A 27084-nucleotide genomic window follows, 5' to 3' on the forward strand; every position below is an offset into this window, starting at 1 on the left:
AGATTCTGGGAAGAGAAAGCAGAAAGATTTGATTCAGAATTGGAGACCTTCTGCAGGGGTAGGGACTGTTTGAGGGCTGGCTATTAAGGCCTTTGGGAAAATTTAGAGCCATATACTGTGCATCAGACTACCATAATGAGTATTACCCATTCAAATTGTATTGCTTGGATGTCTTGTTTATACCATCATCATCATTTAGCATTTTACAAAAAGTAGTAGAAACCAGTGTGAAATTGGTGAACCTCTTGGGTTCAAGCCTGGTTGGATACTTTCCTCGGGTGTCTGCATCCATCACAGGTTGATGGATGCAGACACCCTTAGCAGACCCTGGGTTCCTGAGGGTGCTTTAGTATACTTTCCCTTCCAAATGACATGCATGCTGGTGTACAAGAATGCAGAGCACAGCTGACCCTCGGAACTATTGACCAGTTTGCAGACCAGTGGAGCAGGATTCACACAGAAATGAAAGTGTGATTTAATTGTGTGGTTAAAGGCACTGCAACCCTCGGCTTGATTTCAGTTTTGATAGCCAGATGAAAATGTCCTCAGAGGACGTTGGGAGGTTATCTATGGGTTTAGCTGAGCCAGTGGAAAACTGAACATGATTAAACAAATGAATGATATTGTGTGCAGATATCAAGTTTTGCTCAGGTATTTAAGACGGACCCTTTTCCTTGGAAAGTTGTACAGGCACCATGGGTAAACTACTCGTCTTCGTTGGTGAGTGACAAACTCGGCTAGAAATTCACCACTCAAGACTTTTAAGCATTTCACTTAATCTTTCTCTTTCTCTCTCTCTCTCTCTCGCTGTGTACAGGTCTGGCTCTCCTGCTGCACGTGCAGCTAGGTAAGTTATTAAAACTCTCTGTCCACTCATGAATTGATGAGGCAAAAAGTACAAGGATTAGTCTTAGAACAGCTGAGCTCTGAACTTAACTGTAACTGTGTGTCTTCTCTTGTAGGATCATCCTACATCCTCTCCTGTTATTTCACTAACTGGGGACAGTACCGTCCCGGAGCAGGTAAGTATTTCCCCGCAAACGTGGACCCATGTCTCTGCGACCACCTGATCTACGCTTTCGCCGGCATGGACGGCAACATGATCAAGACCTACGAGTGGGACGATGAGAAGCTCTACGGACAGTTCCAGGCCCTCAAGAACGAGTGAGTAGACACATGTGAACATAGGGCCTTGGATAAACTAAGCTTCTCCATGTGGCAATTATTTGGGATTTTAGGATTGAAGTGTAGGTCAGAGGCTGGATTCAGATGGTAGTTCTTATGGCCCATTATGAGAAATGGTCAATGCACATTTCAGGAGAAAAAAAGATTACAATCAAGAAGTAGAATAAAGTGTATGATAATAATTTCAAAAACATTATAATAATATACTATTTGAACAGCAAAAAGGAACGATGAAGAACATAACGTGGACAAAATAGAGTTTAATATCCCTGTGTGTGCCCAAAGATATGAGAGCAGAATAGGCTAGACTAGCGTGAAAACCTAGCATACATTAACACATTGTGAGATGCAAGTCATTCAAATGCTTCTTTCTTGTTTTCTTACAGTAACAGCAAACTGAAGACCCTGCTGGCCATTGGAGGATGGAACTTTGGCACTGCCAAGTGAGTATAAAACATATTTCAGATTTCATCATGTTCTTTATAAAACAAGTACAAGCTGGCTGATTCTGATGTGACCTCTCCTCAGATTCACCGCCATGGTGTCTAGTCCTGCCAACCGCCAGACCTTCATCACCAGTGTGATCAAGTTCCTGCGTCAGTATGAGTTTGATGGTCTGGATATCGACTGGGAGTACCCTGGATCTCGTGGCTCCCCAGCTGCGGATAAGGCCCGCTACACCGTTCTGTGCCAGGTGAGACATCACACCAACTCAGCTGTATAACACTGTGTATTCTACTGCCAGCTGGACATTTGCTCGATTTCATCAACAGAATCACTGCATGAAACAGCCACTAAGGCTTTTAAAGGAATTTGTTTGAACGGTGAATTTAACTGCAGTGAATGATCCATAAAATCTTTGTGTTTGACTTTTAGATTTTCTTTTTTTTATGATTTAAAGATCATGTCCATATCTGACCCCTCTGCCTTTCTCCACAGGAGCTGATGAGCGCCTTCGAGGCTGAGGCCAAGAAGACCAACCGTCCTCGTCTGATGCTGACTGCTGCTGTCTCTGCCGGAAAGGGAACCATCGACTCTGGATACCAGATTGCCGCGATCGGAGCGTAAGTATTGAGTTTTAATGTGGGGAGATGGGGGTTGGGGGATTGGGATAACCTAAGAGATTTTTTTTCTCAACTGTGGAAACTGTTCCTGACGTTTAGTTTATGATGTTTCATGCCAGTATCTTGGACTACTTCCACGTGATGACCTATGACTTCCATGGCTCCTGGGAGCACAATGTTGGAGAGAACAGCCCCCTGTACAAGGGCCCATCTGACCAGGGCGCTATGGTCTACTTCAATGTGGTAAGTGAAGGATTCTCTCTGAATATTTAGTATTACACCCATAGCTGAGAACACCTTTGGACCAATCGCAAGGTAAGAATCAGGATGTGACTTTGGTTTGATTTCGTCTTCTGTAGGACTATGCCATGAACTACTGGAAGAGCAACGGTGTCCCCGCCGAGAAGCTGCTGGTTGGATTCCCCACCTATGGCCACACCTTCAAACTGGCCTCCTCCAACAGCGCCGTGGGAGCCCCCGCCAGTGGTCCTGGACCTGCCGGACCCTTCACCCGCCAGGCTGGATTCTGGGCCTACTATGAGGTGTTTACTTTTTGGTTGGCTTGTGTATATGTTGTTTGCTTGAAAAGCGATGGAGCATTTAGATGGCATGACAGAGTAGAAGGTAGGTAGAACAACCCTATGAAATGTCATTCAAATCACCACTTCCCTTCAGATCTGCACCTTCCTGAAGCAAGGAGCCACTCAGGCCTGGGACTCCGTCCAGGATGTGCCCTATGCTTTCAACAGCCAGAACATCTGGGTTGGATACGACAACGTCAAGAGCTTCCAGATCAAGGTATGCACATGGATGCATCAATGTACCATTTTACCTTTCATATGTCAGTGTGAGGAAGGGTTCCTAACAATCATCCACCAATCTCTTACAACGTACAGCTCCAATGGCTGAAGACAAGCGGTTTCGGAGGAGCTATGGTTTGGAGTTTGGACCTGGATGATTTCAGTGGCACTTTCTGTGGCCAGGGAAAATACCCTCTGATCAACACCATCAAGACCGCCCTTGGAACTTCACCTGGTAACGCATGCGTTCACACACACACATACACACACGCTCAGGCAATACTTCGATTCAACAGCAGTTTGCCCTTTTATGACCCTTTCTAAATAGGCTGCAGCCCTCGCACAGAGCCCCTGGCCCCAGTCACCCCCACCGCCCACGCCCAACCTCAGCCCAAACCTGATGCCGGCGGTAGCGGAGGCAGCAGCAGTGGAGGTGGCACCAGCGGAGGCGGCACCAGCGGAGGCGGCACCAGCGGAGGCTCTGGATTCTGCGCCGGCAAGGGCAACGGACTCTTCCCAGACCCCACCAACAAGAACCACTTCTACGAGTGCAGCCAGGGAAGAACCTACGACCAGCACTGTGCTGCCGGCCTGGTGTTCGACACCAGCTGCAGTTGTTGCAACTGGGCTTAAACTGGGTTCTTCAAACCTTGTAACACACAGTCATGAAACAAACAAGTTACAACAGTTGTTTTTTGGCAAGATATGTTGCATTACAAAATAAATTCTGCATTTAAAAAAGAATTGTCCAGGGTGCTTTCTATCTGATACTGAAATAGTTGCTGATGCAAAGAAGAGCAGAAGATAGCGTTCATAATTGAAGTTGAATGTTGAGCAAAACATTGAGGCAAACTGTAGATTCTAACCTTTCTTTCCCTGATATAAATTTAAGACATAATTGTGAAATACATTCAACAAAATAATGTGAACTCTTATGAACCAAAATATTTGTTTTGGGGTCACATATGGGACTATTCTAATGCTAGCCTTTCAGACCGTTGATAAAGGTGGGATTAAATGGTATTGTTAAAAAAAAGAAATGTGGTTTTGCTCTGGCCACATGTTCATAAAGTTCATAAAGTTTAAGAAATACATCTAGGATATTATTTAATGATTTTGCTTAGTTATTTTGTTTCAGGGGGATTGCTTTTTTGGGGTAATCTTGTATTACATATTTCCTACAATAGATGTTAATATATTTCATATAATATTTTAGATTGTATTGTGGATGAATAAACCATAACAAAAATAACAATCCCCCACCTTCCACCTTTGGAGTATTAAATTCCCACAAAGATAGTGACTTCTGAAACCTAGAACAAAACAAAAAATGAAAGCTGGTTACTCCAAACCTTTTCTTTCTTTATTTGTACTTTTCCTTCAAATTGATCAAATTAAATGGTTTGTTCAGTCAGTTGTCGTTTTGTTGCATTTTCTTAATAGTATAATGCAATACATTTCATCACGTGATTACAAATGATTTTATAAAATTACACATCGACCGATCTCATTTACAAATATGAAATCATTCTTAAAATGGCACACACACACACACACACGCACGCATGCACGCACACACGCACACACACACACGTGGAAATCTCTATATGTAAAAACACAACATTCTGGCATCAGATGACAATTCAACATATAATGGAATAAAACGCGGTAAGGCACTCAGGTATTCTATTCTGTATTGCTTTCAAATATTTTATTTGAAAATAAATATATTATATATATATATATTATATATATAATATATTATATAAGCAGGTTCAACCCTTCTGACCTCTTTTGTGTCTTTGGTTTCAGGAAATAACCTTTTAAAATGTGCATGTGGCCCCTATTCACATCAATGATTCAATAATTTATTCTAATTCATTTATAAACCCCCTTATTTCATTTGCTCATATACGGTTCAGCAATATTGTTGTTCCTTTTCAGAATTTCATTCACATTCAAAACATAACACACATATCTGTGTTTTGGGATGATTTGAAGGAACCATGCAATTCTCAACCTCTAAGATTGGGCAAAAAATATCCTCAGTCAAAAGTAAAGAAAACAAGAAAACATGCGTCCCCCTTGTCTCTTATTGGACAATTTCTGTCATGTTTTGATAATATCTCTGGTCAGGTTTACTCTATCTCCTCCAAATGTACAGCCAAGCTTTGGTACCCTTGAGGTTAGTCAGGTTACATTTCAGAGAAGATTATAGGTAAAGATATTGTTGGCTAAAATAAAAAACAAATAAGTGTCCGCCAACTCTCTTCCTTTACTCCATATTCGTCATGATTCTCCCATATCCCCTCTCAAGTTTTTTGCAATCTCTTTCAAACTTGCAACCCAGCTATGGACCACTAGAGGTTTGGCATGGGGAGATTTTTCGGAGGAGGGGAGAAGATCTTAAAAAATATAAAATAGAAATTAGGATGCCGCTTATCTTTTATTTTGTCACCTTTTATGCCATCTTCCTCCCATATCTCAAGCCAGGTTTATTTGATATCTGCCATCCTTGCAACCCAGCTTTGATGCATGTGAACTCAGAGAAGGTGGATGTTTTGAGGAGACTGTAGGAAAGTATATATATTTGTCTGAAAAATATGAGGACAAATGGCTAAACATCTTGAGAACCCCTGATACACAAAACTATTCAAACAACACCCATCCACCATAATATCTTTTGATTAACAAGTTTTCATATCTTTCAGGTCATACTTGAGAAACAATTATCATTGAAGGACGGAGAAGATTTTTGTTTATTTTAACACTTTGTCTATATCCATATATTTTCAGCCTGACTTCATTTTGGTAGGGACAAATCACTGGTTTCCTGACATACGTCCGGACTTAACTATGCCTATGCTTTGTACTATCAACCGCATTCAGCATGTATCATCTTATGGACAGTTGAGAAAACAAGAACATCTTTGGTTCAAGCCTGGTTGACTACCTTCCTTGTGGAGCTTGCATGCATCAGTCCGTGTACAACTTGGTCTACTTAGGGTGCTTTAGTGTCCCTTCCCTTCGAAAGACATGCATATTGGTGTACAAGCGGGCAGAACACTGCTGAACCTCAGGACTACTTGGCAGACCAGTATCCCACACAGACTTGCAAGTGTGATTCACCTGTGTGGTGACACATTGCATCACTCTCCTTGACCTCACTTGTCATAACCAGATTAAAGGGTCTTTAAAGGACGTTGGGAGGTTATCTATGATTTTGGCTGAGCCAGTGGAAAACGTTGACGTGACCAAACAAATCTACAATATTGTGTACAGATATGAAGTGGTGCCCAGGTGTATATAAGAAGGACCCTTTCCCTTAGAAAGTTGTACAGAGGCACCATGGGCAAACTACTCGTCTTCGTTGGTAAGTGAGGAACACGGCTCAAAATGGGCTTCACCGCTCAAGACTATTAAGCATTTCACTTAATCTCCTTCTCTCTTGCTGTGAACAGGTCTGGCTCTCCTGCTGCACGTGCAGCTAGGTAAGTTATTCAAACTCTCTGTCCACTCATGAATTGATGAGGCAAAAAGTACAAGGATTAGTCTTAGAACAGCTGAGCTCTGAACTAAACTGTAACTGTGTGTCTTCTCTTGTAGGATCATCCTACATCCTCTCCTGTTATTTCACTAACTGGGGACAGTACCGTCCCGGAGCGGGTAAGTATTTCCCCACAAACGTGGACCCATGTCTCTGCGACCACCTGATCTACGCTTTCGCCGGCATGGACGGCAACATGATCAAGACCTACGAGTGGGACGATGAGAAGCTCTACGGACAGTTCCAGGCCCTCAAGAACGAGTGAGTAGACACATGTGAACATAGGGCCTTGGATAAACAAAGCTTCTCACTGTGGAAATTATTTGGGATTTTAGGATTGAAGTGTAGGTCAGAGGCTGGATTCAGATGGTAGTTCTTATGGCCCATTATGAGAAAGGGTCAATGCACATTTCAGGAGAAAAAAAGATTACAATCAAGAAGTAGTGTAAAGTGTATGAAAATAATTTCAAAAACATTATAATAATATACTATTTGAACGGCAAAAGGGAACAATGAAGAACACAATGTGGACAAAATAGAGTTTAATATCCGTGTGTGTGCCCAAAGATATAAGACCAGAATAGGCTAGACAAGCGTGAAAACCTAGCATACATTAACACATTGTGAGATGCAAGTCAATCAAATGCTTCTTTCTTGTTTTCTTACAGTAACAGCAAACTGAAGACCCTGCTGGCCATTGGAGGATGGAACTTTGGCACTGCCAAGTGAGTATGAAAAATATTTCAGACTTCATCATGTTCTTTATGAAACTAGTACAAGCCGGCTGACTGTGATGTGACCTCTCCTCAGATTTACAGCCATGGTGTCTAGTCCTGCCAACCGCCAGACCTTCATCACGAGTGTGATCAAGTTCCTGCGTCAGTATGAGTTTGATGGTCTGGATATCGACTGGGAGTACCCTGGATCTCGTGGCTCCCCAGCTGCCGATAAGGCCCGCTACACCGTTCTGTGCCAGGTAAGACATCAAACCAGCTCAGCTGTATAACAGTGTATAACACTGGACAGTTTGTTCCATTTCATCAACAGAATCACTGTATGAATCAGCCACTAATACGGCTTTTATAGGAATTTGTTGGTGAATTTAACTACAGTGAATGATCCATCGAATCTTTGTGTTTCACTAATAGATATATTTTAAAGATCATGTCCATATCTGACCCCTCTACCTTTCGCCACAGGAGCTGATGAGCGCCTTCGAGGCAGAGGCCAAACAGACCAACCGTCCTCGTCTGATGCTGACTGCTGCTGTCTCTGCCGGAAAGGGAACCATCGACTCTGGATACCAGATTGCCGCGATCGGAGCGTAAGTATTGAGTTTTAATGTGAGGAGATGGGGGGTGGGGGACTCGGGTCACCTAAGAGAGCTTTTCCAAACTGTGGAAACTGTTCCTGACGTTTAGTTTATAATGTTTCATGCCAGTATCTTGGACTACTTCCACGTGATGACCTATGACTTCCATGGCTCCTGGGAGCACAATGTTGGAGAGAACAGCCCCCTGTACAAGGGCCCATCTGACCAGGGCGCTATGGTCTACTTCAATGTGGTAAGTGAAGGGTTCTCTCTGAATGCTAATAATCACATATGGATTACACCCACACCTGGAAACACCTTTGGACCAATCGCAAGGTAAGAATCAGGATGTGACTTTGGTTTGATTTCGTCTTCTGTAGGACTATGCCATGAACTACTGGAAGAGCAACGGTGTCCCCGCCGAGAAGCTGCTGGTTGGATTCCCCACCTATGGCCACACCTTCAAACTGGCCTCCTCCAACAGCGCCGTGGGAGCCCCCGCCAGTGGTCCTGGACCTGCCGGACCCTTCACCCGCCAGGCTGGATTCTGGGCCTACTATGAGGTGTTTACTTTTTGGTTGGCTTGTGTATATGTTGTTTGCTTGAAAAGCGATGGAGCATTTAGATGGCATGACAGAGTAGAAGGTAGGTAGAACAACCCTATGAAATGTCATTCAAATCACCACTTCCCTTCAGATCTGCACCTTCCTGAAGCAAGGAGCCACTCAGGCCTGGGACTCCGTCCAGGATGTGCCCTATGCTTTCAACAGCCAGAACATCTGGGTTGGATACGACAACGTCAAGAGCTTCCAGATCAAGGTATGCGCATGGATGCATCAATGTACCATTTAACCTTTCATATTTGTCATTGTGAGGAAGGGTTTCTAACAATCAACCACCCATCTCTTACAACGTACAGCTCCAGTGGCTGAAGACAAGCGGTTTCGGAGGAGCTATGGTTTGGAGTTTGGACCTGGATGATTTCAGTGGCACTTTCTGTGGCCAGGGGAGATACCCTCTGATCAACACCATCAAGACCGCCCTTGGAACTGGAGCTGGTAACACACACAAACACACAAACACTCAAGCAATATATTTGTATTAAACTACATATTGCTATTCAATGACCAATCTAACAGTTTGCCTCTGGTCTTTCTAAATAGGCTGCACCGCTCGCACGGAGCCTGTGATCCCAATCCACCCTAGTGGCGGCGGTGGCAGCGGCAGCAGTGGAGGCTCTGGATTCTGTGCCGGCAAGGCCAACGGACTCTTCCCCGACCCCACCAACAAGAACCACTTCTACGAGTGCAGCCAGGGAAATACCTACCCGCAGCACTGTGCTGCAGGCCTGGTGTTCGACACCAGCTGCAAATGTTGCAACTGGGCTTAAACTGGGTCCTTAAAACCTCGTACCACACACAATCATGATGTGAGAAACCAAGTATAAACGATTCTGTTTAGGAATGTAATGAAAAAATAAATACAGCATTTCAAATATCTCTTGTCTTTGGTGTCCCATACTGATATATTGTCCAGAATGGCTTAACCAAATTTCACATTATGCTAATGCAAGAAGCGTCAACCACACCATACGAACCATATCTGAAGCTGACCATTGATTGAAACGTTTGTGGATTTGAATGTTTGTTTCAAAAGATATAAATCCAGGTAACATGTTGCTAAATAAAAACATAATTGCGGTAAATATTCAACAATTTGGTCTGAACCCGGGAAGAAGGTTTTCTTTGCCTTTTTTTGCATTTGCATTTTTGCAAATTGCCTTTGCTTGCTTCCTCAATGATTTCAATCTGATCAGTGGGAACCAGTAATGTGGTACAGGGCCGCCAAGTTTTGAGGGATTCTTGGAGGGAGATTTGAGGGAAACGTGTGGGTTGCCACCGCACGTTGAAAACATTTATTTATTAATTTCTAGTAAAGAACCCTGACTATTTACAGCCATTTTACAAGTCGATACATTCTAATCGTACCCCTAAAATTGTAATATAATAAAACGTTTTTGGCCACCAAAAGGATCACTGACCACCAAGGCTGGGGCCCTTTGACCTAGACGGAGCTTAATAGGCTGTGGTTCCAAAGAACCCCCCCCCCCCGGTGAAAGGCAATTGACATTTTTTTAGTTCACATCCAAAATGACAGTGTGTCGATGGTAACACAAGCAGGGCTTAACCTCCGGGTTCTAAGTCTACCGTTGCTACAGTGTGGCCCCTATGTGAAACTAGCAGAGCACTTTGAACCGCGTATGGCTGCGGTTCAAAGTGCTGTGCTAGTTCCTAAACGAGCCTATGGCCGTGCATCGTACTAGTATATATGAGTAGTATATGTATTCATTTGTACGCCCAGTCTTTGCACAGAGCACAATTGTACAACACCTTGGTGAATACTCAATTCAGAGAGGTTTGACCAAGCTGGATTCCACAAGCTGCAGTGGCATGACAATGTGCTGCTTCGCCTAGACGTGGATGAGTATCTTGAAGTGTATTCAAGACTCAGTCGTCCCTGCAATGGCTGACAGGAGGTTTAGGGCCCTGAGGGGGCTTGAGACATGGCTTACGGCTAGTCCCCAGCAAACGTCGCCCGTAGCATGGCCACCCCCCACCGACTCTAGTTGTTGCTTGTGGGAGTTTACCACTTTGTCAATGAAAGTGCTTAAAACAAGTGTCCATATCACCCCCCGCCTGCACGCGAGCCTTCCCACAGACCCTTGCCAAACATGATAACCTGTCCAATACAAAGTGAGCTCACAAAGTCACACGGTTGCTGGGGCCGGCCCGTTTGAGCACTATTTTTCACTACTAAGTGAGGATGCTGCAGGTGGTACGTTTATGCTTGAAATAGTCTGATTTACAATAATATAACTAACAATATAGACCATTTTTAAATATACATTATAAATATTGTAAGCCAAGTATAATGGCTAGTTATTATTTTTTTGCATGTGTATTTATCTAGAGTAGAGCCTGGCCAATAAAACCAATGCAGTCTGATATATTAGCGCATTGCATGCTAAATCATTTAAATAATTAGCCAATATATAGCATTTTCAGGTAAAACATAAGAACATAATTTGGTATGCCTAGTTGTATGTAATATTTGTATATTTAAATTCTTTAATATGTAGAAAGTGATATACACAATAACACTTAACAAAGTAGCTAATACAATTGTGTCCAGGACCAGGTTGTTGAAGAGAATGTTGTGTCTCCCCCAAATAAAAAGCCCAAAGGAAAGAAAGTCTGACATGCTGGATTTCTCCATACATAAAACAGAAAGTGAATACAAATGGCATGACTTTAAATGCTTAAGGAAACCAAACCCATCAGCAGTTGTAGCTCGTCAAGTAGGGAAGATTAGAGTTAAGCCCTTACCTCTAGCTCCGCCAATTTGGAGCAAACGCAAAGCAAAAAATCAAAAGATGTATTTTTAGTTAATTTGTACTATCATTAACAAGAACACACGGTTGACCCGATTCGCTTGAAGATTGCCTTAAAATAAGGGGAATTAGCCTGATTTTGACTGGAAAGGACCTCTGCCTCATCGGACTTTCATTCATTCAGGTGGGTGGTTAACCCGCACCAAGTGCGACGCATACGTTCAGTGGAACGTATGCGTCGTTCAGTGGAACAGCGGTATCTAGTCAGTTATAAATATCTATGCCTAACCGTACGTCAACGCTCGTTGAAAATGCGGCAATAGATACATTTGAATATCAGGAAAGACTAGCTTGAGAAAAAAAGTAAACCTCCCCGTCGGGGAATTGAACCCCGGTCTCCCGCGTGACAGGCGGGGATACTGACCACTATACTAACGAGGAGTTCTCTATACAATTTATTGCCATGGATCCAATGAATTTAATCCGAATTCAGCATTTCGCTTTTCGATGTAGGACTACTGAAGAGTTTGATGAAAACCGTAAGCGATAAGTTCCTCTGTCTCTTTGTCCTTAACTTCCTTAACTTTTCCCATTCATTCTCTATGGTAGTTCTTATCACTACGGATGTAATATATTTCCGGCCACAAGCGGGATTTTGGTGGCGCTGTTTCCCCCCTCGAAAGAAGTAAGGAGATCGACAGGAGCGTCGACAGGAGACCACAAACACGTTCTTGTAGAGAGATGACAATTATTTTCATCCGTCGACAAGTTAACTTTTCAATTGTAAGTTGGACCTATTGTTTTTAACTCATAAATTCACTTTTCTCAGTCGTATATGGTCGTACTGTATTTACAATGTAGTAATGTTTACAGCTAGTTAGCTAATGTAACATAACATTAGCTTACGTTAGTGACTTTACATTAATTTGGTACTTAACGTTATATGTTATAACAGCTTCTAAATAATATTATTGTACACACTGTAAGAGCCATCTGTCAGGTCTTCAGTTTCTCTCTGACGCTGGCACAAAATGCTGCTTTTTGCCATCGTTATCTAAGTTCATTAATTAATTAGTTCATTCTTTCATTCATTTGACTAACATTACAGTCATATTTCGGGCAGTTAGCTGACTGTGTATCTTTTGAATTGCTAAATACTACAGCACATGTCTATTTTATACCCCATATTTCATTTTCCACAGCGTCACACTGACATCTCTCTCTCTCTCTATCTATCTATCTATCTATCTATCTATCTATCTATCTATCTATATATATATATATATATATATATATATATATATATATATATATATATATATATATATATATATATATATAAATACAGCTTCCCTTATTGATCGATACTGTCTGACTACTATCTGAAGGGGGATTAGTATTGTCTCAGTTAAGAGTTGGGAAACTGAGTTTACTTGGGTTAAACCCGCTACACTCATTACAAATGCTCATTAATGTTGATATGAATAATGCTGTTAATATAACAGTATTATTATATAGCTTTAATTATTACTACATTACAATATAAGTAATACTAGCTACTATTACTGTATAATCATATATTACTATGTAATATGGATTATTCTTTGTAGTGAAAGGAAATCATGAATACCATCAGCTTCTTCCCCGGAAAGATGACGGTGTCATTTAGGAAGGGACCATCGGGCCATCTGCGGCAGGACCCATCTGCTGAGGCCATGAGGATGAAACAAAATCCTGGGCTTCAGGACAGGTCTTCCAGCGAGGAGGGGATGTGTCGGACAGACAGGAGATGATGGGAGAGTACCTGCTGTATTTCGGAAAGTACCAGGGAAAATCTTTCAAATGGCTCCTAGAGAACAATGTTGGCTACACCATCTACCTTATGAAAAAGGTAGACGAGGAGGAGAGAGACGGGACCTTCAACCCACAGGGACACAGTAAGGACAGCCTGCTGTCTTTTCTGGACTATGCCAGGAGCTTCCAGGAAATCCAGGACCTGAGGAACTACCTGATCTCCAGGAAGCCTGCTGAACCAGTGGCGTCAGAGGGGGACAATATTGTCGGCTTTGGTCGCAGGGCCAAAACCACCTGGAGGCAGATCTGGGAGAGCAGGGCGGATGGTTATGCTGCCTACATTTTACAACAAAAGTGCATAAAAAACAGTAAGATGTACCACCTGCAGCAGTACATCCTCAAGCAGGCAAGGACTGACTCCTGTCCACCACCTGCAGAAGGCTCCACCCCATCTACTGCCTCCACATCAGGCACTCTAGGTCAGTTCACAACAATATTCAAATACTGATTTCATGATCATTTAATGTGCCTAAAACACAATGAATGTTTTGTTTAATCTCCTAGTGATGGAGGAGGACGAGGAGCTGGAGAGACAGATGTTGAACCTGTCTCCATCTATATTTGACACCGGACTAAGTAGGTGGATCATAAAGTGTGAAACATATGAAAATACCTTTTTAAGCTCTTCCTGTACGTGATAAAATGTCACCTGTGCTTTCAGGCCCACCAGCAGCAGTCCAGAAAAGAGAAGCTGTGTCTCCACCAACAGGTTTTTCTTCATTAGTGTAGAGTAAAAATGTATGATGTAAATGATGTCTTTAAAATGTATGGAGATGAAGGCCTCAAAGACCCCAGGATGTCTTTTGAGGACTTTGCTGCCTCCCCCTTTTTTGCCAGGGAGCTTGAGGCTGTAAAAGAGAGGAGTGCAGCGTGCATGAAGGTGGCAGAGGCGAGGACAAAGAGGATGTCTGCAGTGCAGCTTCCAACAGGTCGCCTGTGCAGATTTTGTCACCAGCCACTGAAGCAGGGTCCTGGCAGCCCTCATGTCCATGCCTGTTTCCCTGACATCCAAGGGAAATATATATATGCCCCTCCAGAGTGTTGTCCCTATACAAGGACAAGGGCATGGCCAAGGAGTTGACCTGGATGGAGTTCCAGCAGTCTGACTTTTTAGAGGCAGAAAGGGGCCGATGGGTTTCAGAAAAGAAGAAAAGATTTATTTTCTGAAATGAAATGATTAGTCCTGGACTAATCATTTCATAATATTGTATATGTTTTATACACTTTTTACTAAATATATTCTGTACATTTTTATTGTTCCTTTGCCTACATATTATCTTCATTTACCTTCAATGTCAGTTTTGATTTTGGGTGTTTAATTATTCAGCTTGTGTTTATGTACAATAAAATATGAAAACATGACTGACTTTCTTTACTTGACAAGGTTAGAAATAGTGATGGAAAATTAAATAATAATAACAAACATTTATATTAATATGCTGTATGCTTCCCTAATGAGGCCCATCATGCCTAAAACAGTTGCATCATATTTGGAGATTAGCACCTTATTTGCACAATTATTAACTATTAAGATTCTCTTATCTATGTTTTTCTATGCTTAACTTTATTCACCAATTTACATGAGCAGATTCCTTTAAACCTGATTCTGACACTTTCATTGAAGGTAAGCAACTTGTTTCTGGATAATTTGCTTTGTGAAGCAAAGGTGTGTTTCATGCATAATATAATAATATAAATATTGTTAATGATTATTGTTGTTTTTATTATCATTAAGTTCAATTCAAACTTTTCAAGAAACAGTAAGTAAAAGTAGAATTATTATCCTTTAATAACAAGGGCTTATTATCATATTATCCTCAAAGATTAATTATTTCCACATTTGTCCAAAAAGTGATTAAAGTTCACATAAAAAGTAGAAAATAGTTGAAAAGGAATTGTTTCGGATCATCTACACATGCTGTAGAAAGAGTATAAGAATATTCTAAATCAAAAAAGGGTTTGGTTTGTTTGGCTAACGTGGGATTCGAACCACCTCCTCTGGGAGACGCCCCTGCTCGACAAAGTTCTTCTACACCGATCCGCGGCACTTTCTTCCTCTTTTCTGATTGGCTAGTCAGCGTTCTGTGGCTATACGCGGCTGGCCAAGCCAGGGCTGGCTTCAATAAGTGAAATGAACAAACGGCTTACCGTCAGAAGAGCTGCAGGCGACGATTAGTGCTGCTGAAACGTCTAGGTAATGTGTCCTTCCATTCACTTGTGCAATTGCGTGTCGAGGCTAAGCAATTTTCGTAAAACCATTTTTTGTTGATAATTAGGCTAACTGTCTATGATATAGGCGGACAAACTGTCTACCATATTATTTTCGATTCCAAGCAGGATTCTGCGCGCTGCAGCTCAACGTTACGTTGAATCAAATGTAACGAGTTTACTCAGCAACCAATGAGCATTGACCAAGCCTAACCTGGTATGCATGCACAACTAAAATGATGCGATTTCCCCGTTCATTTATTTTATTTTATTTAAGTTACAGTTTGCACATTTAATATTAAAAGAATAACTAAAAGGGATTTTTTTGGCCACGCCATGACCCGTGGTAGGAGGGGCATTAATGACCGCTAGGGGGGGCACGGCCCCCAAATGCCCCACCTTAGCGCCAACACTGTAAATCCATATGATATTCACTACCATATAGTAATGCCGTTTGTTCATTTTGTTGAGCTTTATTATTGTGCCGGTTTGAAATCATACACACAATGTGATTGGCCTTTATCTGAACAAAATTCAAACCCTTTCAAACCTAGTAAAATTAACCTTCACACAGAGAACTTTACACGTATTGAATTTGCTTTGAAAAGAGCCAACACTTTATTAGAGGGTGGGGGCTTGTTACCAGAGATGGCTTGTCAAACTAATTTCAGTTTACTTCAAGTGGAAGAGCACTTTTCGTGATTACTTGATACCTTTGAAGATAGATGCGAAACAAGGATTGAGCTGAGCAGCAGACAGGTGCAGAAGTGAAACATGATTAAATTTGAACTGTATACTTCTCTCTACTTCTCTATACAAAAAAGAGTGTTGCTTTGTGTATTTCCACCCTATATTTTCAATTGATGTTTTGTTTTAATTTGTGCGAAATAAACAAACTAGGGGCGTAAGCATTTTATATCCACTGTTTCCCACTGGCCATAGCAGTTAGTTTTTACCGTTTGCAAATGAGGCGGACCTCGAGTGATGTGGCTGCAGAAATCTGCTATTCAAGTGTACATGAAATCACAGCCAGACAGGAAACATTAAAATGTAATATTTGAAAAATATATATATTGATAATGTATCTTTCAATTGTGCACTTATTAACCACAAAAAAGACACAAACCTTTGCTGTGATCTCCTTACATATACTGTAGTCTCCAACATGGTCGACTGTGCTGCATGGGGATGCTCCAATTGCTCTGAGAAAGGAATACGGATGTACGGTTTAACAACCAAAGCAGGGAGAATCAAATACTGGGCTCAAATCGGCATGAGCAATAATCAAAGATGAAGATGACCAAAAATATGTGAGGTGATCATATTCAAACAAAAAGACACAAACCTTTGCTGTGATCTCCTTACATATACTGTAGTCTCCAACATGGTCGACTGTGCTGCATGGGGATGCTCCAATTGCTCTGAGAAAGGAATACGGATGTACGGTTTAACAACCAAAGCAGGGAGAATCAAATACTGGGCTCAAATCGGCATGAGCAATAATCAAAGATGAAGATGACCAAAAATATGTGAGGTGATCATATTCAAACAATGCAATTGAATTTTTTCATGAACAAAGACCACAACAGTTGGGAGCTTAATGTTAGAGGTTTTTAAAAGAACAGGGAAATGTTTGAAAAACAAGACTAGACTGATGTGTATGTGATAAGTTAACTCAGGACAGTTTTCTGTTCACATCAAGGTTCACGAAGATTGCCTTTAAATACATTCAGCTGTGTGAGGTCTGAAAATCCTGTCCCAATTCTGTAGCCAGCATCTGTGAAAATTGCTTACAACAGAAATCAGCATATTGGTGAACTTAACAGATCAATACTGAAAAGATTCATACAGCTGAGGTGGAAAATTTAGGCAAAGAAAATGTAAATTAAAGAAAAAAACAACAGTTAATAGATCTAGGAAGCTAGAGCCAATAGATCAAAAGGAAGTAGCCAACCTTTAACATCAGGTAAACCCCAAACAGATCCAAAGGTGCTCTCTCAGACAGGCATCTAGAACTTGATTGGGATACCTGAATTCGGCATATTCATATTTAATTTAGTAGTTCATTGTGATATCGATTTTAACTAATGTAAATAAGGTTAGATATCATTAAAAATCATGACTTCATAAGTCTAAATATCATAATTTGCATTATTGGAACACCGTGGGGGGCCTGGCTTTTATTAAAGGGGCAATGGCCCAACTCAGAACATGAGAACACAGAGCATGTGTAATATATTATGTAGACTGTTCATTAATGGTGACTTTTTGTTTCAAAATAGGACACAATCACGGCTGTTTACATCGTCGATTTATTGATTAAAAAGTAAAAAATATAAATAAATCGTAGTGTCCAAAATATCCTAATTTTCAAACCAACTCATGCAACTTGCCAATAATAGCTGCCAGGACATGCACAAACAAGCAAGCATAGACAAACAAATAACCAACAGTCATGAGATGCAGCATGTGCGGCAGGATGGTTCGTCATCAACCACGTTTCCTGTGTGGAAGCGCTCTTGTGAATATCGTTCCCCTCGGTGGACGTCCAGGTAGGGATGCCAATCATCAGAGGGGGAGCACAACAACCTCAGTCTCTGTGGGCAGAAGCAGGATTCAAAGGGTGGACTTTGTTCGGGGCATGCACGCAAGTACACACTTCATGTATTCAACCAAGAACTGATGAACTCAGAAACATTCCCTGCATCACACTGAAGCACACAAATGCATGCCCGCATGCATGCACACATAGACACACAGCGAAGAACTGATAAACACACACACCTTTCTGAAACTTCCCTGTTCTCCTGCCAGTTTGTACAGGGCAGTGGCAGGGATCAGGGAAATGCAGAAGACAGCCATGCACCAGCCAAGGGCCAATCCCCAGTGAGGGTACTCTACTGTTCCATAGGTGGGAGGTATGAACATAGCTAGAGACAATACCAGGATTATCTAGACACAGAGGCAGCAAATTCAGGGTCAGTGCATAAGGAATAAACCACGACAGGGTTGTTTATTCCACTTATCCCAAAGTTACAAACAATGATTCGATATGAGTTAATGTCATCTATAACATTATTGTTCATTTTCTTGACCGAGCAGCTTGAACACAATTTTGTTCTGCAGCAATCTGAGGATATTGTTTTAGAATTTTCAAAGACAATTTTTAAAGGTGTCTGGTTATTGAAAATAAACGAGTAAGTGACCAATCAAAGTATTCAACAATGCTCTGGTATAACTTTACTACACCGTTCACTTACCAACAAAGTATTAACCAGTATTGTTCTCTGCCCGACAACCATTTAGCTTGAACTGAATATACCAAACTATTGGCCATTTTTAATACACTAGAGGACAGACAACTAACATGAAGTATAACATATAAGCTGTCATGTGACCCATTGTAAACTTGCAAGCAGTCTGGTGCTAGTTCATCTGTCTTATGATTGGCGGACACAATATTCTATTTTTCCAGGGTTTGGGGTTATTTCAGAGCGTATTTAGGAGTGCACTTACTAGTGTGACACAAGGTGTGATGAAGTACCAACATAGTCTCCAATACAGCCAGAACCACACACTCTTAGTCCCGATCATCATCTCAATGTCTTTAATGAAGCGACGGCCGCCTGAAATGACATCATCGAAGCATGCAAATACAATATAGCAAATGTATGCGTGCCTCGAAAAAGATTACGAAAAAATGATAGCATAAATAATTCACATACTTACCATAAATGTAGAACATGCCAAAAACCTCAAAGAAACCAATGACTAGCAAGACCCATCCAGCAACAAAGTTGTCTATCAGCGTCACCCAGTATATTCCTGCCTGTTAACACACACAACACACAGATAAGAATCTAAAGCTCACATTGCAAAACAACAGTCAGATGTGGAATGTTTCAGAAGACAAACCTGTGTAACACATGGAAGTCCCAGCAGAAACATAAAGGCACATGTGACTATTGTGACCAATGCTCGTTTCTTTTCTATGAATTTAGGGAAGGCATCATGCAGGCAGGTTGTTATCAGCTCTATAAATAGAGAGATTAGAGAGACATTGCCAACACAAAATGATTTACACATGAAGCACAAACAAATAAGGAAATAATTCGATTTTTTTTGTGAAAGTATTTGGTATGATTTTGCCTCTTATACAAATGAATCCTGGGATTCCAAGAGGTAAGGCAATGTCAATCTTGAACTCACCGATGTTAGCAAACAGATTGTCAAGACCCAAAGTGAAGAGCATTAAAAAGAACAAGATGGACCATAAAGGTGAAATTGGAAGGGTAGCCAGTGCAGCTGGATATACAATGAATGCCAGACCAAATCCTGTGAAAAGATAGGGAAACCAATGAATGACGAGGCTTGAGATGGCCAATGGGGAAGACATTGTTAGTGTGTACAGGAGAGGCTCTTTCTCACCTTCCGCGGCCACCTCTTCAATAGGTATCCCATTTATGTGAGCCATGTACCCCAATATAGAAAAGATGGCAAAGCCAGCAAAAATGCTTGTGGCTGTAAGGAAATCAAGATAGGTTTAATGAATAAGATGTTGAACATAAGTAATCATGTACGGTTTCATTATAAGTCAATTTTGGATTGACTGTCATTCAGTAATTACCCTAAGCCTTTGGCTTGACTCCTGATCCTGTTTTTTGCACATTTTCAGTCATATGATTGTATCACTAGTTTAACTACAAAAAACAATACTTTTATCCTACCACAATTAATTATGCTGACGAAAAAAGTGTCCAGAACCACGTTGTTCTGAAACTTGTTGTACGAGGACAATGCTGTGACTCCCCCGAATCCAACAGACAGTGAATAGAAGATCTGAGTGGCAGCATCCTTCCACACCTAAAACATACACACAGGTAAGATCAGGTGAGCAAAAGTTACACTTCCGAGATATATATATTGGTGTATTACCCAAGTGGCAGTAAAGAGGAGGTGGACCGGGTATTACCTCTATCTCTGCTAATTTAGTCAGATTCGATTTGGAGCCAATGTAGAAATCGATTCCATCTTTGGCGCCCTCTAGTGTCAGACCCCTGATCAGCAGGATGGTCAGCACCACATAGGGGAATGTGGCTGTGAAGTACACAACCTAAGGAAAGCACGATATCAGAGCATGCAGAATAAGACACTAACCATTGTGCAAATATTAGTTCTTTATGGAGATATTTTACAGAAAACAAATTCCTGCTAGTAAATTAAGCTTTCAGAAGGGGATTTTAAAATGTGTATGTGCGTTTATCTCACTCGGTTCCTTAACTATTTATAGATTTCTTTCTAACATGTTTTCTGTGTTACTTTGTAGACTAATACTCGCTTTCCTTTCGTTCCAGATACGTCACTCCCTGCCCTAGTGTTCCGCGCCTGTGGTCTTCTTCTGTCGCTGTCATGGTTTTCACCTGTCCCGCATACCGTTCCCCTCCTAGTATATTCAGTCAGCGTGATTCCCTCCCTCTGTGCCAGTTCGTCTTAGCACCCCCATGGCTAGTAACTTCCCAGTTATCTTCTGAATATCCTCTAGACTGCATCTCCACCCCTCGACTCTTCTTTTGTCTCAAGTATTTGTACCTTTGCTGTGATTACCCCTGCCTACCATTGCCTCCAGTACTGACATCTCTATCGGATTCAACCAGCCTGTCTTCACAAGTCTTGTTTTTTAGTCCAACACCTGTTTGCACCAGAGTATTTCAACCATGGCTACTCTAGACAGTGTTGATTTAAAACCTTTACCAATGTGATAAAGATGTTGCAAAGTCACATTTTTGAGACTAGGTTTGAAGCAACGCACCTTTTTGATAAATGGTTGAAATAGCTAAACATCATACAAATGTACTTTATAATACTTTGCTACTTGTTAGAGTAATATATTTTGTCATTTATTGTCACACTGTGACGATAATAACATTATATGCAATCATTCCTTATGTGAATCACTTTAATGTTGCAATAGCGATGCAAGTGAACGAACATCATTGCTTTTTTGTGATACTTGTGTAGTTTGTGATGAAGTCCCGACTCAGACACGTTGCGGATCTTCGCAAATGTGCTGACACAGAAGTGTACATAGGGTTGAATTGAAACCGACTCACTTTTCCAGAGGACTTGATGCCTTTCACCAGGACTGGAGCGACGATGATGAGACCCAGCAGCAGACACAGGGCCAACTGCCAGACTACCATCCCCGTCTCATCAAGCCCACCGGATCGTTTAAGGACCACCTGACTGAATGGAAAGAAGTTTATTCAATTAGATTCAGTCCCATAATGGAAACATGAAAAGTGTAGTGAGTATCAGTACTTTGTAGTCACACTTATATGCTAAACTCTTACTCCCAGTACTGCTCAGATGAACTTGTGGTGACGTTAGAGGCATTGCAAGAACCATTTTCCCAGGTCCAGTTAGACACTGACATGCTGGTAACATTGACAGCCACTAGAGGGGGAAGAGATGGCCGGCAAATGAGTGAGTGAGGCTTTCAGGGACAATGCAAATAGGCCTATAGCTGTTAATTTATTCAGAGCACACATGATAAGTACATGTTTCATACATATAACATTAGTGTTAAACAAATCGAGATTGTTGTAACATCGCCTTTTTCTTTAATTTGCACACATCTCAATAAATCGGAAATGATCTCCCTTTCAATAAACACTATTTCCAATTGGTATAGGCTACAAAGTGCAAACATAATGAGTACCATGTGCTGGGCTTGTGCAGTTCATGTCATCCAAGAAGTTAGACCATGGGAGGGGATACTGGAAGGATGCAAATAAGTAATATAAAGTGTAGGAGAGGATGACCCCATAGTATATGGTAACCATCACGTTCCCAATCAGCCCCGCCATGCCAACCCCTGGAGAAGAGGAGGGAGAATATGAACATTTGGCAAGTTGAGAGAAGAAAACCTTTCTAGCAAAGTAATTAGCAAGGTGATGATTTTTGCACCTGCCTGGTCTGCATTTTCTTCAGATATTCTTGTAAAAGGTATAGTAGTATATTCCTGTGTAAACTATGTCAAACTCCACTACACTTGGAAACTGTACACGTTACTTACATATAAATTGACGATTTATATGCAAATTGTGTTTTACTGTATTATTTCAACTCTCATGAACCCTCATGCACTCTGATGAAGACCCGAAAAGGTCTATAATGATGAATGTAATAATCTTTTCATCTTAAATGTCAAGGTCATTCAGAGAAGATGAGCATTGGGTTTACCCTGGAAAAGTGGCACTGCGCTCCATGTATTAATGGGGCCCTGGCTGCAGAACTGCCCAAGAGCGGTCTCCAGAAAGTAGAGGGGAACCCCAAGACAGATCAACATGATAAAGTAGGGAATGAGGAAGGCCCCTACAATGAAAAACACCAAGAAGGGCCAACGATCACATAGCAGAAAAAAACATGCACAACGCACAACAAAATACAACAAAATAAATGTATGTTATCAGCAATTTATGCTACAGTTATTTGTCAAAAAGGTATTAGATAATAAATACCTCCTCCATTCTTATACGCCAAATAAGGAAACCTCCAGATGTTGCCAAGGCCAACAGCCATGCCGACCATGGAGAGAAGATATTCACTCTTATTGGTCCAATTGCCACGCACAGTATTTTCATCCTCCTCTCCCTCAATGTTATCACTGCCATAAATATCCTGAGAAGTGCAACAGAGATGCAAAAAGAAAGTCAAACCTTGTTAATGTAATTTTTATTTATATTAACATTATTCAATAAGAATGAAATGAAGTTCTTGGCTCCGCATTGCTGCTTGCCCAAGGCTTAGAAGGGATCATAAACTGCAGCGATGCCTGTGTACCGCAACCCAATTTCCTGTCTTACTTCCTATCAGCTTTGGACGCCAGCTAGCAGAGCAAGAAGAATGAGAACATGACAAGAAAATCAATAACAAAGGATAAAAAATGTGGACTTTTAAAGCAAAGTAATTGACAAAGCAATATCTGAAACATGTAAACAAAACCGAAATCTCTCAGTGACCTGTTTTACGGGTCTTAAACGCATATTATGTAACATTTCTGAATTAAAACATCAAAAAAAGACTAGACTAGACATTTGGTTAAGTTGTGTACCTATATTGTGCCAAATGTTTCCAGCAATGCTCACACCAAGATAGATCTGTAGTTTAATTCAAGATGACAGCCTGTTACATTTGGTCAAGTCGCATGTCAATGGCGTAATATGCCCTTTACCCTCTAGCTACCACCACAAGTAGAATATAATTCTGGAACCCTGAAATGTGTACAGTAACTTTATGGTACAACCATGTTCAACATGCTCATGAATTTATTTTTAGTGCGATTGTTTTGACCACAGCCCTGGGCTGTCCTGTACTCTGGGACGTTTAAACATCATCCATGTACTCTAATGTGATGTTTTGGTAGCCTATTGGGATGATTTAATGAAAAATCGCAAGGACGGCATTACCGCACAGCTTTTGCAAATTGGACATCATAAATCCACTTGGGGGAGATGCATCCCTCTAGACTTTTTTGTGGCCTGGAAATATTGACTGACTTTCACAATAGCAGAAAAAAAAGAAAAAAAACTTGCGAACCAACCGAACCTTTGAAGAAGTGAACTAATGTTCAGGTCCTCATATTAATCCTTGGCTATCTTGCCAAATGCTCTTAGTAACTCCTGGCTAGCTTGCCAAATGGAGAAGTCAGAATTGGATTTATGGTGCGTTTTAGTATTCTCTGCGAACCGACTCGGACCTCGGATGTGACGTCACGCCCACCCTTCAATCGTTTTATTATGTTTCGCTCGGTCGTTGGAGAAAAACATGGACGCCACCCGGAAAGCTGTTGTTGCGGTAGCGTTGGCAGAGTACCAGGCGCTCCAAAATAAGTAGGCTATAGGCCATAGGCATAGATACGGACGCAGTAAGGTATTGCAGTAATACGAGTGATTGAAATTGCCATTTAAACCAACAAAGCGGTCCAAACACAATGAAAACAGTTCACACTTCAAGACACACCGGGCGCAGCCATCTTGAATTCTGTCTCGGAATCCTTGCTCGGCCTCCTCTGAGTTCATCCGAGCAAGCAAGTTCGCCGTCCGAGGAAATGGGGCATGTTCATGAGTGTCGCTAGGCAACGTCCTCGGACCTCCGAGACGGATGGATAATAAAACGCACCATTAGTCCTCTTTATATAATCATTCTATATCCTTCAGATCAGGGTGCAGTTCATTGTCCCAAATAGATATTAGAGTCAAGATGAAATATTCTGTCTTTTATTCCCCGGCTTCTGCAGGAACCAATCATTAATTAATAATCTCTCTAATCATTAATTAATGATCATATCTGAGTGTCTGGGCCCCAGGATCTACCCCTTGGCATGCTGCAGGAAAAAGCTGCCATACAAATTGAAATATGGAGAAGTACAAGTGGATGAGCCGGTTGTGGCTCTGCTCACAAGTGTTGTCATGCTAGTATGATTGCTTGAATTAGCTTTATTGGATACATTCACATATTTTTATGTTTTCACACAAAAGGTTTTCACACATTCACATATGGTGTTACACAACCGGATACCAAAAAGTATTCAAGAGATTTGTGTGTTAATTTTACCATCTGGGAGAGGCTGCTGCTGCCCAGATCAAACACAGCCATAGAGTGAAGTGTGGTGCATCCAGTGAGCCAAGAAGAGTCGGCCGCAGAACTGGCTGAATTCAAATAAGCCTTACTCTACAGTTAAAAGTTCACTCCGGACAGTCTGACTCTTATCTCATCCAAAGAGTTAAGAGTTTGTCTGCATCATAAATTATTTAAATTTGACACATGATACAAGTGCTTCTCAAACCTAAGTTGTTGTAGCCTACCCTTCAAAAAAATGTAAATTAAAGAATATGAATGTTGTGGAATAATGGTGTTCAAATAATTGTGAATACATAGGGAAATTAATTGATGAGGAGGTCATACACCTGTAGGCTAAGGTGTGTTAAATATTGGTTTTAGGGTTATCATGTTTTTTTTTAAACCTGTTTTTGCGTTACAATTCCTGCAGACATGTTGCTGCTCGTCAACTTCATGCTCGCATAGAACGACCACTGCTGATCATACCCGCAAAAGAGACTTTGCCCCCCTCATATATGTGGTGCCGCCCCTGCCCTCAACCCTCTGATGGTCTCTTCTCCCTCTCTCTCACCGCTTATTCAATGTAACTGAACCTCCCTCTCTCGCCAATAACTCATATTATGAGTTATTATGAAGCGTTGACCCATTGGATGTGCAGGCCTACTTTATATACGCGATACATAAAACTAAATTAAAATAGGCTACTTATCCATCATCATTATCCCATATGTTGTTGAGAAGATAAACCATACAAATCGAAATATGTAGAAGTACAAGTTGATGATCCAGTTGTGGCTCTATGCTCACAAGTGTAGTCATGCTAGTATGATTGCTTGAATTAAAACTATTACAAATAGGTCTAGAATAGTCAAGTAGGCCAAATAAGGTACTTGAGTAGCCTAAATGTACCCCTGTGCCAAAAAAAATAGAAAGCTTTAGATTTATGTAAACAGAACACACAATGATAACCTGATAGGGTTAGTCCAGTGAATTAGGCCAATTCATTACAGCAATAAAGCGCAGGTGGTTTGCCTACCTGGTCCGCAACAGCATGATTTCTGAGAACTAAATCCCCAGAAGACTGAAGTGCCTTTTCCCCCATTTATTTGAAACTTTTTAATATTTGGTTTGCGTTCATACTGACGGGGGCTATTTAAAGTTTCGCACTCAACCAATAGTCACCCAGAATTAAGAGCGACCAATGGCTACGTTGTTCCATATTGGGACGTAACGCGGGAAGACGTCCTCTCGTTTCTGAAATGAGCATTTGCTTAACTGTTGCCATGTTTTAAATTGATTGATATCAGCAACAAGGATGACCTGATTGGATTAAAAAATATACATGAATTAGAGAAGGGGAGTTAGGTTTACAAAAGAGCCTTAAAAATAAATAAGTTGCAAAAACAAAATAACAGAAGTCAGATATTAAAGAGCTCAGAAGCAATCTTATATAGGTTGTATTTAAGCTTGTTTGTCAATACAGCTAACTATTCAGATGATGTTATTAGAGGTAGGGTTGAGTCATCCCAGTAGCAGACTACAAAGGAGGGTAAACGTCTAAGGCCTTCTCTATGCATACAATTCTTGCTGTGTTGACTGACCTGGTTTCGACGCAATGTGTGATGTTGACAACTAATGTCAGATGTACAATTTCAGTATATCCTGTTAGGGTAATAGGGTTAGGGATACAGAATATTGGTTAGGGTTAGGGTAATAGCGGCAAACGCAGAAATCGTTTGTATGGGAGGAGATCCAGACCTTATCTGCAGAGAAAATGAAACATGAGGTTGCGAGAATCGTCTTTTCTCAGGCTACTAGCCCCACATCAGAACCACCAGTAATCTTTATTGAATAGAACATTATGCAAATGTAATATATGATGTAAACTGTTCAATAATGGTGACATTCAGTTTAAAATAAGACACGAAAATGGTTGGTTACATTATCGATTTATTGATTAAATAGTTAAAATAAAAACAAATCTTAGTATCTAAAATACTCATATTTTCAATGGAGGCAGCAAACCAAGTCATGCAACTTCTCACTAATAGCTGACAGGATATGCACAAACTAGGGGAGTTAGACAAACAAATAACCAACAG

The 27084-nt window shown here is 41.1% G+C and overlaps 3 protein-coding genes across 3 annotated transcripts; 2 read left to right on the forward strand and 1 right to left on the reverse strand.

Annotated features, from left to right (window-relative positions):
- Positions 1–695: 695 nt before the first annotated feature.
- Positions 696–3682, forward strand: LOC307083672 (acidic mammalian chitinase-like; the record flags this gene model as incomplete). Its single annotated transcript, XM_079747624.1, has 11 exons — positions 696–720; positions 818–847; positions 963–1164; positions 1572–1628; positions 1714–1879; positions 2125–2249; positions 2369–2492; positions 2609–2791; positions 2925–3047; positions 3146–3284; positions 3378–3682. The coding sequence occupies 11 exons, from the start codon at positions 696–698 to the stop codon at positions 3680–3682; spliced, it is 1479 nt and encodes a 492-aa protein (XP_079603750.1).
- A 2715-nt stretch (positions 3683–6397) lies between these two features.
- Positions 6398–9298, forward strand: LOC307084385 (acidic mammalian chitinase-like; the record flags this gene model as incomplete). The annotated part of the gene is made up of 11 exons (XM_079748749.1): positions 6398–6422; positions 6511–6540; positions 6656–6857; positions 7265–7321; positions 7407–7572; positions 7796–7920; positions 8038–8161; positions 8289–8471; positions 8605–8727; positions 8828–8966; positions 9072–9298. 11 exons carry the CDS (start codon positions 6398–6400, stop codon positions 9296–9298), a joined length of 1401 nt encoding a protein of 466 aa, XP_079604875.1.
- An 8516-nt stretch (positions 9299–17814) lies between these two features.
- Positions 17815–26084, reverse strand: LOC307084399 (sodium- and chloride-dependent neutral and basic amino acid transporter B(0+)-like; the record flags this gene model as incomplete). Its single annotated transcript, XM_079748769.1, has 15 exons — positions 17815–17958; positions 18146–18313; positions 18878–18987; positions 19091–19190; positions 19277–19395; positions 19571–19696; positions 19790–19882; positions 20089–20224; positions 20334–20474; positions 21472–21604; positions 21712–21814; positions 22080–22235; positions 22604–22735; positions 22882–23041; positions 26019–26084. The coding sequence occupies 15 exons, from the start codon at positions 26082–26084 to the stop codon at positions 17815–17817; spliced, it is 1887 nt and encodes a 628-aa protein (XP_079604895.1).
- Between the last annotated feature and the right edge of the window lie 1000 nt (positions 26085–27084).

The sequence above is a fragment of the Pollachius pollachius genome (assembly GCF_949987615.1).
Source record: "Pollachius pollachius genome assembly, chromosome: 12".
Lineage (NCBI taxonomy): Eukaryota > Metazoa > Chordata > Actinopteri > Gadiformes > Gadidae > Pollachius > Pollachius pollachius.